This window comes from Rattus norvegicus, chromosome 11, assembly GCF_021556685.1.
Source record: "Rattus norvegicus strain SHRSP/BbbUtx chromosome 11, alternate assembly SHRSP_T2T, whole genome shotgun sequence".
Taxonomy (NCBI): Eukaryota; Metazoa; Chordata; class Mammalia; order Rodentia; family Muridae; genus Rattus; species Rattus norvegicus.
In genome coordinates, this window is record NC_141544.1 from 37,752,136 (window position 1) to 37,764,231 (window position 12,096).

General features: G+C 43.9%; 1 protein-coding gene across 6 annotated transcripts in view; it reads right to left on the bottom strand.

Moving 5' to 3' along the window:
- The window catches only part of App (amyloid beta precursor protein), a 216,812-nt gene that overhangs the window by 62,888 nt on the left and 141,828 nt on the right, over positions 1 to 12,096 (bottom strand). For all 6 annotated transcript variants that reach the window (XM_087576826.1, XM_087576824.1, XM_087576823.1 and 3 more), the window contains 3 exons: positions 10,120 to 10,253; positions 4,553 to 4,627; positions 4,004 to 4,162 (listed from right to left, as the gene is read on the bottom strand). In XM_087576826.1, the coding sequence (XP_087432952.1) occupies positions 4,004 to 4,162; positions 4,553 to 4,627; positions 10,120 to 10,253 (368 nt within the window). The remainder of the gene's footprint in view (positions 1 to 4,003; positions 4,163 to 4,552; positions 4,628 to 10,119; positions 10,254 to 12,096) is intronic.

Sequence of the window (12,096 nt, forward strand, 5' to 3'; positions counted from 1 at the left end):
CCATTGGTTCCTCTTTAACTAAGAAGACCTTCCCTACTGGGACAGTCACCAAAGCCTCCATGTGTTCTCACCACCTCGCCGACCCCTTGGGAAGGAAGATGTCTTTGTACTCTCTACAGTCCTGTCTCAACCTTCAGTGAATCCTTCTGGTCTTGAATTATGGCCAACCAAAGCTAGGAACACGTTAATTGCTAGGAGTTGAAAATTTAGCCCTGATTTGCAGACTGGGGAGGAAGAAATCATTTGTTAAGCAACTTGTCCCTAGTTACAGATCCATATCTGTCTTGTGCATTAAACACAGGTATTTATTTATATAACACCAGAACCGGTAGAAAACAGACTGATTGCAGTCCTCTCCCACAAACCAGTGACCTTTGCCAATTACATTCAGTTTAGACGAGATTTAGGCCTTGGGCACAACTCCGTGATTCGTGCCTTCAGTTAAATGTTAGCTGTACAGACACTGGGGACAGAGCTAACCTCCTCCAACCCCACAGCACAGAAAGGCCAGGTCTGATATGGACTTCTGCATCTGTAAGCCTTGTTTAGTCAAACCAAACAGAACGAAGCTCTCCAGGGATAAACAGGCTTAGTAACACAACCCAGAGGGCAGAGCCCACAGAACGAGCATGAATTAGTAAACAAAAGATGTTTTAAAGCAACGCAGACCCCGGGAAAGGTTTGCCAAGAGGTCTGATCATCCAACAAATGCCACCTGTGACATATTCTTGACTTTTTCCAGGGTGATTTACAACAATCTGTTTTAATTTTGCATATTCACATTTGAGATCCTCTGTTCTTTCTTCAAACACTCTCTAATGAACCAACAATTCAAGGTTGGATGCATTTATGCTGCTTTAATTATATTCCCTCTTTTTCCAACACCTACAGTGTTTTGAAACAACTGGAAGTACATTTTTTTTATTAAAATCACTTACATAATAAAACTAAAGTAAGACTTCTCAGCTAAAATCCAGTTATAACTGATGAGTTTTAAATTAGAATGCATGTTAAGCTTAAACAAATAAATGTATGTACCTCTAGAAATGGTTCCGAGTTGTGTGTGTGTGTGTGTGTGTGTGTGTGTGTGTGTGTGTTTGTGTGTGTGTGCATGAAGCCATAAGCACACATTCTCAGAAGTTCTTACCAACTCTCTGCTTTCTAGGGCAAACTCTGGTAACCACCAGCAGGTAAATAATCAATTTTCATTTGTGTGTTATATGTTTTTAAATATCTAAACACTTGTAATACCATAGTAGGTTTTTCACTTCAAAAGAGGAAAGAAAAGCAAACAGTAGCATAGAAATGGGCCCCAGAGCATCCCAGGGTTGCAGTTGTGGACAGCTGCCCATGAAGATGTACCCAGAAGGAAGCGCCAGAGGGCGGCTCCTTTCTGGACGGAAGGTGAGAACGAATACATTTACAGAAACAGAGAAGCTTCCCAGCTTTCTAGCCTATTCCCTCCTTTTCTGTTAGAATTAATTAAAACCAGGACACATGTGCCTCAGGTCACATATTTCTCACTAGTCTTAAGGAAGATCTGTCTATGAAGCTTGGCAAACATGCAAATAAGATTATACTACTATAAAACAGAAAAACTTTCTACTTTTACCATGTGTTCAAATTATCAGTGATATTTAAATCACCTTTCTAATAACTTTGCGTTGCTCTGGCTCTGTGGTTGTTATAGGCAACTTATCAAAAAACACTTCATACATTGAATTACAAGACTTAATGGAAACTCTTTGATTTACATCTTTTAAGAGAAATGCACAAAGACAAGAAGTTTTCTAACATCTTTCAAAATACAGAGCTAAGTACAGTGGCTGGGTCAAAATTTAAATAGCACTCAAGGTCAGTACCTTTATGCACAGGAGGCAGTGCCCCAAGACTCAAGCCTGTGGCTTAGTCTTAAAACCCCACCCAATAGCTCTTGCTTGACAAATGACACCCACAACTCTCCTCATCAAAGCATGCTCTCTAAAGAAAGAGTAACCAAGAACCTTGCTCTCTGCAGAGAGACATAACCAGAATTTCAGTAAGTACTGGGAAAGACAGAGATTGCTCAGAGAAACTAAAATGCTAATATAGACATCTTATTTTCAGAAGCTCTTTGTTCAGGGAGGAAGTATGGTCCAGAGAAAAGCCATTGCAACAGACAACTGACTCACAGCTTTCTCTGTCCACAACTACTGGTGTCACCCTGAACCAGCCACCCAATCTCCCGAGATCATAGTGATGTCATCAGTACAAAAGAATTGGTGCCATCTCACTACCCGGAGGAATGCCAGGAGCTCCTGAACAGGGAAAGGAAAACCAGAGTAGTGAGGAGAATCAGCACAAGTGGGTGGAGTTTGGGTTCAGTTACATGATGTGGACAAATTTCTACTTCTGGCCAAGATCTATCAAGAAGACCAAGACTTCACCCTCCTGCTAGAGAAAAGGAACAGAAGAATTAAATAAGAGGAACAGCTTCTGCGAGGTAAGAACCATGGAGCACAGAGGAAGAGGAGACACACAAGGTGAGATCCTATAGTTGTCAGCAACCATGGCCCCTGAGCTTCCTCAACTGTACAAGGTAGGGATCTCAGGCAGTGGCCTCCAAGAAAGGCATTGGAGACCCAGTTGGCTAGACTTTACAGGACCAAGTGTTCTAGAAGAGATCTGCAGGTTATCCTACTGACTGTAGCTGAGGACTCTTCAATGCTTGCTGGTATAAGAAACTGAGGCTAGAGGTAAAAGATTCCCAAGGATTAGAGTTAACAGTGCATGGAGTCCCATAGACACAGGATTGCCTGGTTCTTGGCTATTCAATTTGAAACTCAGCATTCAGACTATTAAGAAGGAACCTGATTGAAAACAGGAATTATAGGGCTGGAGAGATGACTCAGTGGTTAAGAGCACTGACTGCCCTTCCAGAGGTTCTGAGTTCAATTCCCAGCAACCACACGGTAGCTTGCAACCGTCTGTAATGGGATCCAATGCTCTCTTCTGGTGTGTCTGTAGATGGCTATAGTGTACTCATATAAAATAAAATAAGTAAATCTTAAAAAAAAGAAAAGAAAATGGGAATTATAAGCTACAAGGAGAATCATTCCACCTAACAAATCTAAAAATACTGAAATGCGAAAGGGTGAAACTGCCTCTAGATAAACTAACTAGATTTCAACTCAAAGTCTGGATATATTTATAGTTATACAAAACTATACCCAGCACCCAACAACATAAAGTTTATACTGTATGATATCCAATAAAAAAATGACCAGACATAAAATGATGCAAGAAAGTACCAGACATAATCTTTAGGTATGAGATGAAGGGATGGCCAGGAGACTAAGGCCAGATGCAATTCCACTACTTTATATCGATAAAATAGTCAATGTCACTTAGCACAGTCAGATCAGATCAAAATTGTAGAAGTGATAAGAATGGTCTGTTGGAAACAGCAAACATCATTAAAGTAGTAGAAGAAAATCACTTGGACCAATAATTCTATACCCAGCCAAAATATCTTTTAAAAATCAAAAGTGAAGTTAAGGTGTTTTCCAAGCATAAATAAATCACTAGCTTACACACATTCTAACCCAAAGAATTCAAACTTCACCTTACAAGCACTTGAAAACATAAAGGATGCCCAAGGGGCAGAAGAAAAAATGATCCATGGTAAATATGAACAGAGAATATGACTATGAAAACTCATGACTATATCAGGCAAAACGGTATGATTGTTTCTTATTATATAAGAAAGATTAAAAGATGATCACTTAAAGAAAAATAAGAATGCAACACGGAAAACAGTATAAAGGTATTCCCCAAAGGAGAGTTAAGAGAGGAAGGGCCAACACTGGTCTGTGACCCTGGCTTTAGGATACAATCTACCTAAATCACATCTACAAATAAAGTGCTTATGGCATTTCTCCTTAGCTTCTTTTGTGTATCCTCCAGTCCCCTCTGTCTGAATACCACCATTGATGCTGTGACCTGAGATCTCAATGAGACCTACCCTTGGAGGCACCGCCTGCAGTGCGGTGATGTAATTCTCGAGGGCCAGGCGACGGCGATCATTGAGCATGGCTTCAACTCTGGCCATGTGTGTCTCTACAAGCTGCTGCCTCTCGTTGGCTGCTTCCTGTTCCAGAGATTCCACTTTCTCCTGGAAATGCTGATGTGAAAAATATGCACAAGCATGTTTGTTACTTAATGTAAGGATTGGTGCAAAGATAGTCTCCCTGTTTGTACGAGGTATTTGTAGACTGGGTTTAGTCCTAAATTCCTAATCTCACTTAAATCTTCTAAGGGACTGAAGAAGATGAGAACTCCAGCTACTCAAAAGACATATTATTGCAAGTCATAGAATAAATTTGGGGTGATTAATTCTAATTTTAAATATGTGGGAGCAAATGTAAGGGAAGCAACTTATTACTAAGACAAGGACTGAGAACGAGCCAAGTTCATGCAAATATGGACACAGGGGCTTCTAGCAGATGCCTAGAGGCCCTTGATGACTGAGTGTGCCATGTCCTGTCTGGTGCGTAGGGGGCTCAGTTGTTACCTGGATAACGGCCTTCTTGTCAGCTTTGGGCAAATTCTTGGCTTGACGTTCTGCCTCCTCCCATTCTCTCATGACCTGTAAAGATGACAAAAGACTTCAAATGAAAATCCCCCATTCTTTCAAATACAGATTTAATACGGTGGCTTACATTGCAGTATGTTTCCTATTAAAAACGCATCACGTGTCCACCCCCATGTGAATAACATCTGTCCTACAAGAACATAAAAAATTTATGCCAGCAGTATGGTGAATATAAATGTCCACATGTATTGCAGCCTCTCGAAATAAAGTCGGTTCACCTTTTCATTTTCTCTGAGAAATGTCTGGAAGTCATTTTACTCGATGTGAGTAAACACCGATTACCCGTAAAAGGCGTATGCTATCTGAACGAAGCCTCCTGTCGATGACATTGATTTTAACCTTCTACGACATCAAGTCAAAACGTTTCAAGTGGTGTATTTTGGTTATGCATAGGTGCAGACCAGGAATACAATGCCACAAAAGGAGAGGTGGTGCAGAAGAGAAGGAAGGCTTCTGTTGTCTGAAATGCTAAGGTCTACTCCTTGTGCAAGCGAAGAAGAGTAGATGATTCTTCCTAAGTGATGAGTAGCAAGGATTACTCCGAATCCAGCCAGAAATCCCCAGAAAGCGTGCACCATAATCTTCTGAATGTGGCCAAGGGTAATACGCTAATTGAGTAGGCAGGCTAGCCTGCTGTGTCACGGCCATTTCCTGTCCTCCATTTTTTAGTCACTGATCAGAATACAGTGTCTATTGCTGCGTTCTGCTGAATGAAGACGCAGGTTAATTCTTCACCTGTGGCTACCGTTCCCTTGTCTACTGTCTGGTCTTTGAGGTGGGTTCCCTGGGAAGTGATCCTAATGAAGGAAGATGAAGCAGCACACCCAGTCACCTACAGGGTAGGCACTCTGGACTTTTTCACACGTCTTCCAAAACTGCAAGGAAAACGCGGCTTGGAAGGTCCTATCTGATCAGCGTGTGAGTTGGTTTTTTTTTTTTTTTTTTAAATTAGTTTTTTGAGAACAAGATACATGGAAAACATACAAACGGTTCAAGGTGCTTGGGCATTTCTATTAGCTAATAAAGAGTCGTGGTGGACAAGGAGATATTGAAGAGACGCTTCGCTTTATAGATGAGCCGAGCCTGGGGAGAAAAATGTTTCAATTTCCTGCATGGGAGGGAACGTTCCCTGGTGGCGATGTCCTAACTAGAGTTCCTCAGGCAAGACATCTCAGAATTAGTTTGAGATAGAAACCAAATGTCCTAATGGGGTGTGAAGACTGATTCCATGAATTATGTATCCCTGCATTATACATCATCTTATCTTAGACATTCGGAACCTGGACCGCCCACTTGGAATTGCAGATCCATGAAATATTTAAGAAAAATTAAGATTTACCTAGCTAATGTATTGAAAATATGTGTCACTATATAAATGAACTCGAACATTGATTTTTCAGAATAATTTAACAATATCTTCTACTCTCACACACCCATGACCTATGTCACCACTCTAGGGCTACTTACAGACATGCTGTATGCAGAAGATTTACCAGTGGCTTTCACTGGGGTACCCTGGTAGTCGATACTGGATTAAGTGCTTTACAAAGTTTGTCTGATCTAATTGATTCCTCACAACAGGCCCTGTGATCAGTAATCTCACTGTACAGACCAGTTTAAGAAAGAGTAGATAGGCACGGCCCCTGGTTGAAGAATGGGGCCACACACTGATCTCAAAGGTTTTAACCCAGAAATGTTCCCATCCAAAGAACAGGGACAAAAAAAATGGAGGGGAGACTGAAGGTAGGGTCATCCAGGGACTGCCCCACATTGGACCCATCCTGTCTGCAGACACCAAACCCGACACTGTTGCCGTTGTCAAGAGGCGCTTGCTGACAGGAACCTGGTGTGGCTGCTCCTTGGGAGGTTCAGACAGTGACTGACCAATGCAGATGTGGATGTTTGGAGCCAACCATCAGACTGAGCTCAGGGGCCATGGTGGGGGAGCTCGCCGAAGGACTGGAGGAGTGGAGAGGGATTGCAACCCTATCAGAAGAACAGCCTTACAGGAAGATCAGCTGGCAGGACAACGCAGTGCTCTCTGGGACTAGACCACCAACCAAGGAGTGTACTTGGAGGGACCCATGGCTCCAGATACATATGTAGGAAAGGATGGCCTTGCCTGATAGCAATGGGAGGGGAGGCCGTTGGCCCTGTGGAGGTTTGTTGCCCCAGCATAGGGGGATGTTGGAGGGATGGGGCAGGAAAGGGTGGGTGGAGAGGAAGCACTCTCATAGAGGCAAAGGGGAGGGAGGAGAGGGAGGTTGCGGGATGGGGGCTTGTGGAGGAGTAACGGGGAAGTGGGTTATCATTAGAGATGTAAACGAATGAAATGATTCAAGAAAACAGAAGAAGAAAGCTATGATGGTAATCAAGGGACAAGGAATAATGATAAGCCCAGTGGCCTCCTGGCTCAGTGTGCTGCTACAGAGTGGAAATTCTATCTACAGGCACGTTAAGGGTCAGCACCAGCATCAGGTGAATTTTTGCTTTGAAGGACTTCATTTACACACATACTCATACATACTAAACGGACTAGATACGTGAGTAGGTGTGATGAATAATCTTGCTTGACAGGATTAGGGTCAACATGGAAACAAGTCTCCAGAAACGACAGGGGCAGGGATTTTTCCAGATCAGGTTAACTGATGCGGGGAGACACACCCTAAATTTAAGTAGCACCGGGCTGTGGCTGGGGATTCTGGACTGGAGGAAAAGGAGAGAGCGGCCATGCATTCTGCTGCCTGACTGCAGATGCACGGGACCTGCTCTGTCTGACTGTAGGTGCTGTGTGACCTGCTGTCTCAAGCTCCTGCCTCACACCGTGGTCACTGTGGTCACCGTGGTCACCGTGTCACTCTGCCCTGTTCCTTGGAATTCGACACCAACACAAAGCCTTCCTTTCTCAGGTTGCTCTTGTCAGGCTGCTTGGCATCACAGGAAGTGACTGATTCAGTAACGAAGGCATTTAGGTGGTGTGTCTCCTCATTTGCATCTGACACATGTTAGTCACATTGTAACCAAGGTCTTCGGACTGCTAGGTCCTTAATATGTCATCTTTCCTAACCCTCTGTACCCTGTAACAGAAACAGATGCGGGCCATTATTCTGTAAGCTAACCCAAGAAAATTCATTGAAAACTACAATAAAAATCGAGTCGGAAAGCTCGGAATTTGAAACCTTGAAGCCCTCTGAATCTGAACTCGAGGGCTGCACTGTGGGTCCCTGTACAACAGTTTTTCACTGTGTGCAGAGAGCTATCAACTCCGTCAGGATTTACGGCTCTTCTGAGGCCTGGCTATGTCGTGCAGAGAAAATGACGATTACTAAGTCGAGATTTAAGAGACAGACAAGTTCAAAGTCAGAAAGTCCCCGGAACTGAGCGGAATAGACTCTGGAGGTAAACGGAGGCTAAACCTGTGGTACTGGAGTCCACCAGGCGAGGTCTCTGCCCTAGGATGACTACAGCTAAGTAATCTCTGATCTGTGAAGATGGAGGAAATCTCCTGGAAATCTATGACCTAAGTCCTGGATTAAGTGGATGCTCAGCAGGGCTCTCGTTTCCACAGCCTATCACGTCAGAGGCTGGCACAGGGCTTGAGACTAATTTTCTTAATCACTTAAAAATACCTCAGATACAGTGGGGAAAAAACATTTAAGAAAAAAGATTCAAGAGGGTTTGAGGATGAAGTACAAGTGGGTATGTATGCCTTATATAATTCTGTATGGACGAAAAGGAATTGGAGCGTAGTAGAAACATACGGCACAGATACAGAAATCACCAATCCGCAAGCTAAGATATGACACTTCAGAAATCAAATAAAAGGTGAGAGAAACCACTTGCCCCAAGTCAAACATGATGTGTGGCAGAGGACTTTGTGAGATTTATGGATGGGAAGAAGGGAAAGACATTTCTAAACTAAGCCAATGTGGAGAGCAAAGTGAGCGCAGAGGTGGGGGTGGGGGCAGCTTCCAGATGCAGACAAGCCAGCCAGCAGGTGGATGGGAGGCAGGGAAGGCTGGGGTCAGGGTGCCCTGGCAGGCACTGGGAACATCAGGGGAGCGCTCAGTGTTTATTGTGCTCCTGTGGACTTCTGCACAATTATGTACCCAGGGCTGTGATTTTGTAAGGGTCACAGGGAAGCCTCTGAAAGCCTCAGGAAATGAGATCAATTCTGTTTAAAGGAGCGAATTATAGTAAATCCCAATTGAGTCCTTCCACACCTTCCTAAGTGACTTTTCTAATGAAAAATTTTTTTTTGAAAAATTCTAGTTATCAGGGGCTTGATTTCAGTTGGCTCTTCCATTCACTTGGCTGCCTAGCTCAACCTGCTTCTAGGTTTTCCTCATGGTCCACCAACCCAGTAGAATGTGAATCATACTTCGTGGCCAGATTATTGCGGTCCAGTGTGGTTGTGAAACCTTTTTTCTCAGTGTTACACTGTAGTGTAGGGCCGGATATGATCCCTCGTGATCCTTAAAGAAATAGCAACCTTGTCCTGCTTTCTTGAGATAAATCATTAGTTCTGTTTGAAATAAGGGTGTTCAGGGAGCCAACAGCTCAGGAGATGAGCTCCACGGAGAAGACTTCATGATTCCCAGAGGCAGGACACAAGGCCAGGGCTAGGGCCAATCTCAAGCAGGGGACTGACAGGAGGACCAAATGAAGTCTTAGAGTGCATTTAGGGACAGGAGGAGTAGAGATGTGAGGTAAGCCACCGCAGGAATAACTAGCTTGGTTGGATCAGCCGGGGCTCTAAGGCATGGGGAGTTTTCACAAAGCTACAGTGCCTGTTGCAGGGTGATTGGAGCCTGGGACCCAAAGACAGATAAAAGGGTTAGCTGGGATGTGGCCCAAGGGATAAGGCATAGCTTAAACGTGTAAGTGTTCTTCCTCTAGTCCCCCACACTTCTTGGGAAACAGTTTACGTCATGGGGCTGGAACTGTCCAGGCAGATTAGACAGGCTGGGCACTGAGTTCCAGGGATCTGCCTGTTTGCCTCCACAGCGCTGGATTACAAACACAGATCTGGCTTTTTAAATGTGTGTTCCCAGAATGAAACTCAGATCCTCCTGCTTAGTGGGTGAGGGACTGCACTATTCCTTTCTATCCTTTAAATAAATCTTCCAATGCACATTTAAAGTATACAGCCTCTTACAGGACACACACACACACACACACACACACACACACACACACACACACACAAAGTTTACTACAATGTATCAGTTAACAGCCCTTGCCTCACCATCTCGCAGAGTACCTTTTCTTTAGCGGAGAGGCACAATTGATTATGTGCTTCAAAATCCTCTTGTACTTGCCTTTCCTTGATGTGATCGCACACTGGATAGATGTAGGGGAACCCTACAATCTGTGTCCTCGTGGAAAACATTTAAATTAAACTTTGTATCTACCCGTCTGAGGCAGAGGCGAGCGTGCATCTCCCTAGACAACAGAACAGCAGAAGTTGGAAGCCTTCTCCGTACCTGGGACATTCTCTCTCGGTGCTTGGCTTCCAACCTCTCTTTGGCTTTCTGGAAATGGGCGTGCTCGTTCTCATCTCCGGGGGTCTCCAGGTACTTGTCGACTGCGTCAGGGGTGCTGGCTGCCGTCGTGGGAACTGGAAAGGAGACCGGAAGGCAAGTTGAGAAGAATGCTCCATTTTGTAAGAGAGCCAATCATTCCCCAGGACAGAGAATCGTGTAAAGGAGCAGGACACAGCAGATGCCAGTGCCAACTAAAGAAGCACCCAGAGACATTTTACCATGGCTGGAGCATGTTTCACTAATGTAGCATGTAGCATGTAGCATGTAGTATGGAGTATGTAGCTAAAGAGCACATTTAAAAACTGTAGCATTAAAAATGTCCTGCCCAGATAGGCATTCTTCCAGCAATGACTGCATACAACAGCCACATTTCACTGAATCCTCATGCTCTGTTTGGCTATTTTGTAACCTGAAAAGTAGCTAAGGATGTCACCAGTATCAGACACCGAAAGTCCTGCAGAAACCCGTGGAATCTGAAAAGAAGGCTGTTGCAACATTAAGGCATCTCAGCGAAATGGGAGCTCTGCACATTGCGGTTCAGACGGCTTAATTACAAAGCCACCCTTCGTGAGAGAGCTTGAACACCACGGGAAGACATATAAACACCAACAAGGGCAGTTTAAAAACCACAAAAGGACATTCGGCCCTCGCATATTTGGCAACAATCTCTAATTCATCACACTGCCTCGTCAGACAGACAGTGATTTCTACTTTGAATTCAATACCACCAGGCAGGCTCTGAATTGCCGCATCCACTGTGACGTTACGTGGCAACAGCGGCGCTCAGGAAACCGAAGATGGAGCTGTGGGACACAAATGCTCTAACTCACGAATGAGCAGTGATGAGCAGGAACTGAAAGCATGTAAGAGTGTGAGGAAAGAGAGAGAGTTCTGAAAGAGGAATGTGGTTTCTCCCTAAACAGGAAATGACCTCATCAACCTCCAATAAACTTAAACGCTCATTCAAAGATATCAACCACTGTCTCAAATACTCTTTCACACTTCTCAACCAATTCCTGGAATAAGAGGCTTGGGCTGCAATAGCCCCGGTGGTAACTGGGTGAGAGGTCACAGCTGAGTCGTCTGAGGCAACCTGCCTTTTCTGTGCATTTAAGAAAATGGCTGGAATTAGAATCAAAGGCTTGACCCTGTTAACAGAAACCAGAATGCATTTCAAAAAGCATGAGAGATGTGCATTCTGACTTCTTTCCCTTTTCTTCGGTCACTGGTTAACCATTTCTTTTCAGAAAATGACAGCAGCTGAGATGCCTTTCCAGGTGTGGCATTTGAGCAGAAAGGAGGCGGGAAAGGGTTATTCCTGGAACCTCAAAGAACTGTCCTCATCTAGCAGATAAAAAAGGGAACACTAGCCCCATGGGGACAAGGAAGGAAGGTCCACTGGGGACTCTGAGATTAGGCCCAGCTACGTGCGAACCTAAGACAATGTTTTTACACCAGCTGGTACCCAGGGCAAGGGACTAGAGCACTGTGCATTCCAGAATTATATCTAGTGGTGATAACACGCCGTGCATCCTACCATTAAGTGTTAGTCACACGGGGTACTCCATGCATGCCTGTGGCTTTATTGTCTCCCATTATGTTGTACAGAAATCTTTTATGCTAACCTTAGGGAAAAATCAGACACATTTAACTCTAATTCACTGAAAAATAAATTGGAACACAGGACTATGCAATGTCATCTACAGAAAAAGCAACGCATTTTCCAGAAACCAACCAAACAAACAAAACGCAGCAAAATTCAACATATGTGTTAGTCCACAAAGAACATGGACATAAATAAAACATATGGTTTCTTATTCTGAATGACGGAAAAATGATCTGCGATTTTAAACACTATAACAGAAAAGATACCAAAGACAAATGTATTTGCTTCGCACAACCTCGAGCAAATCAATA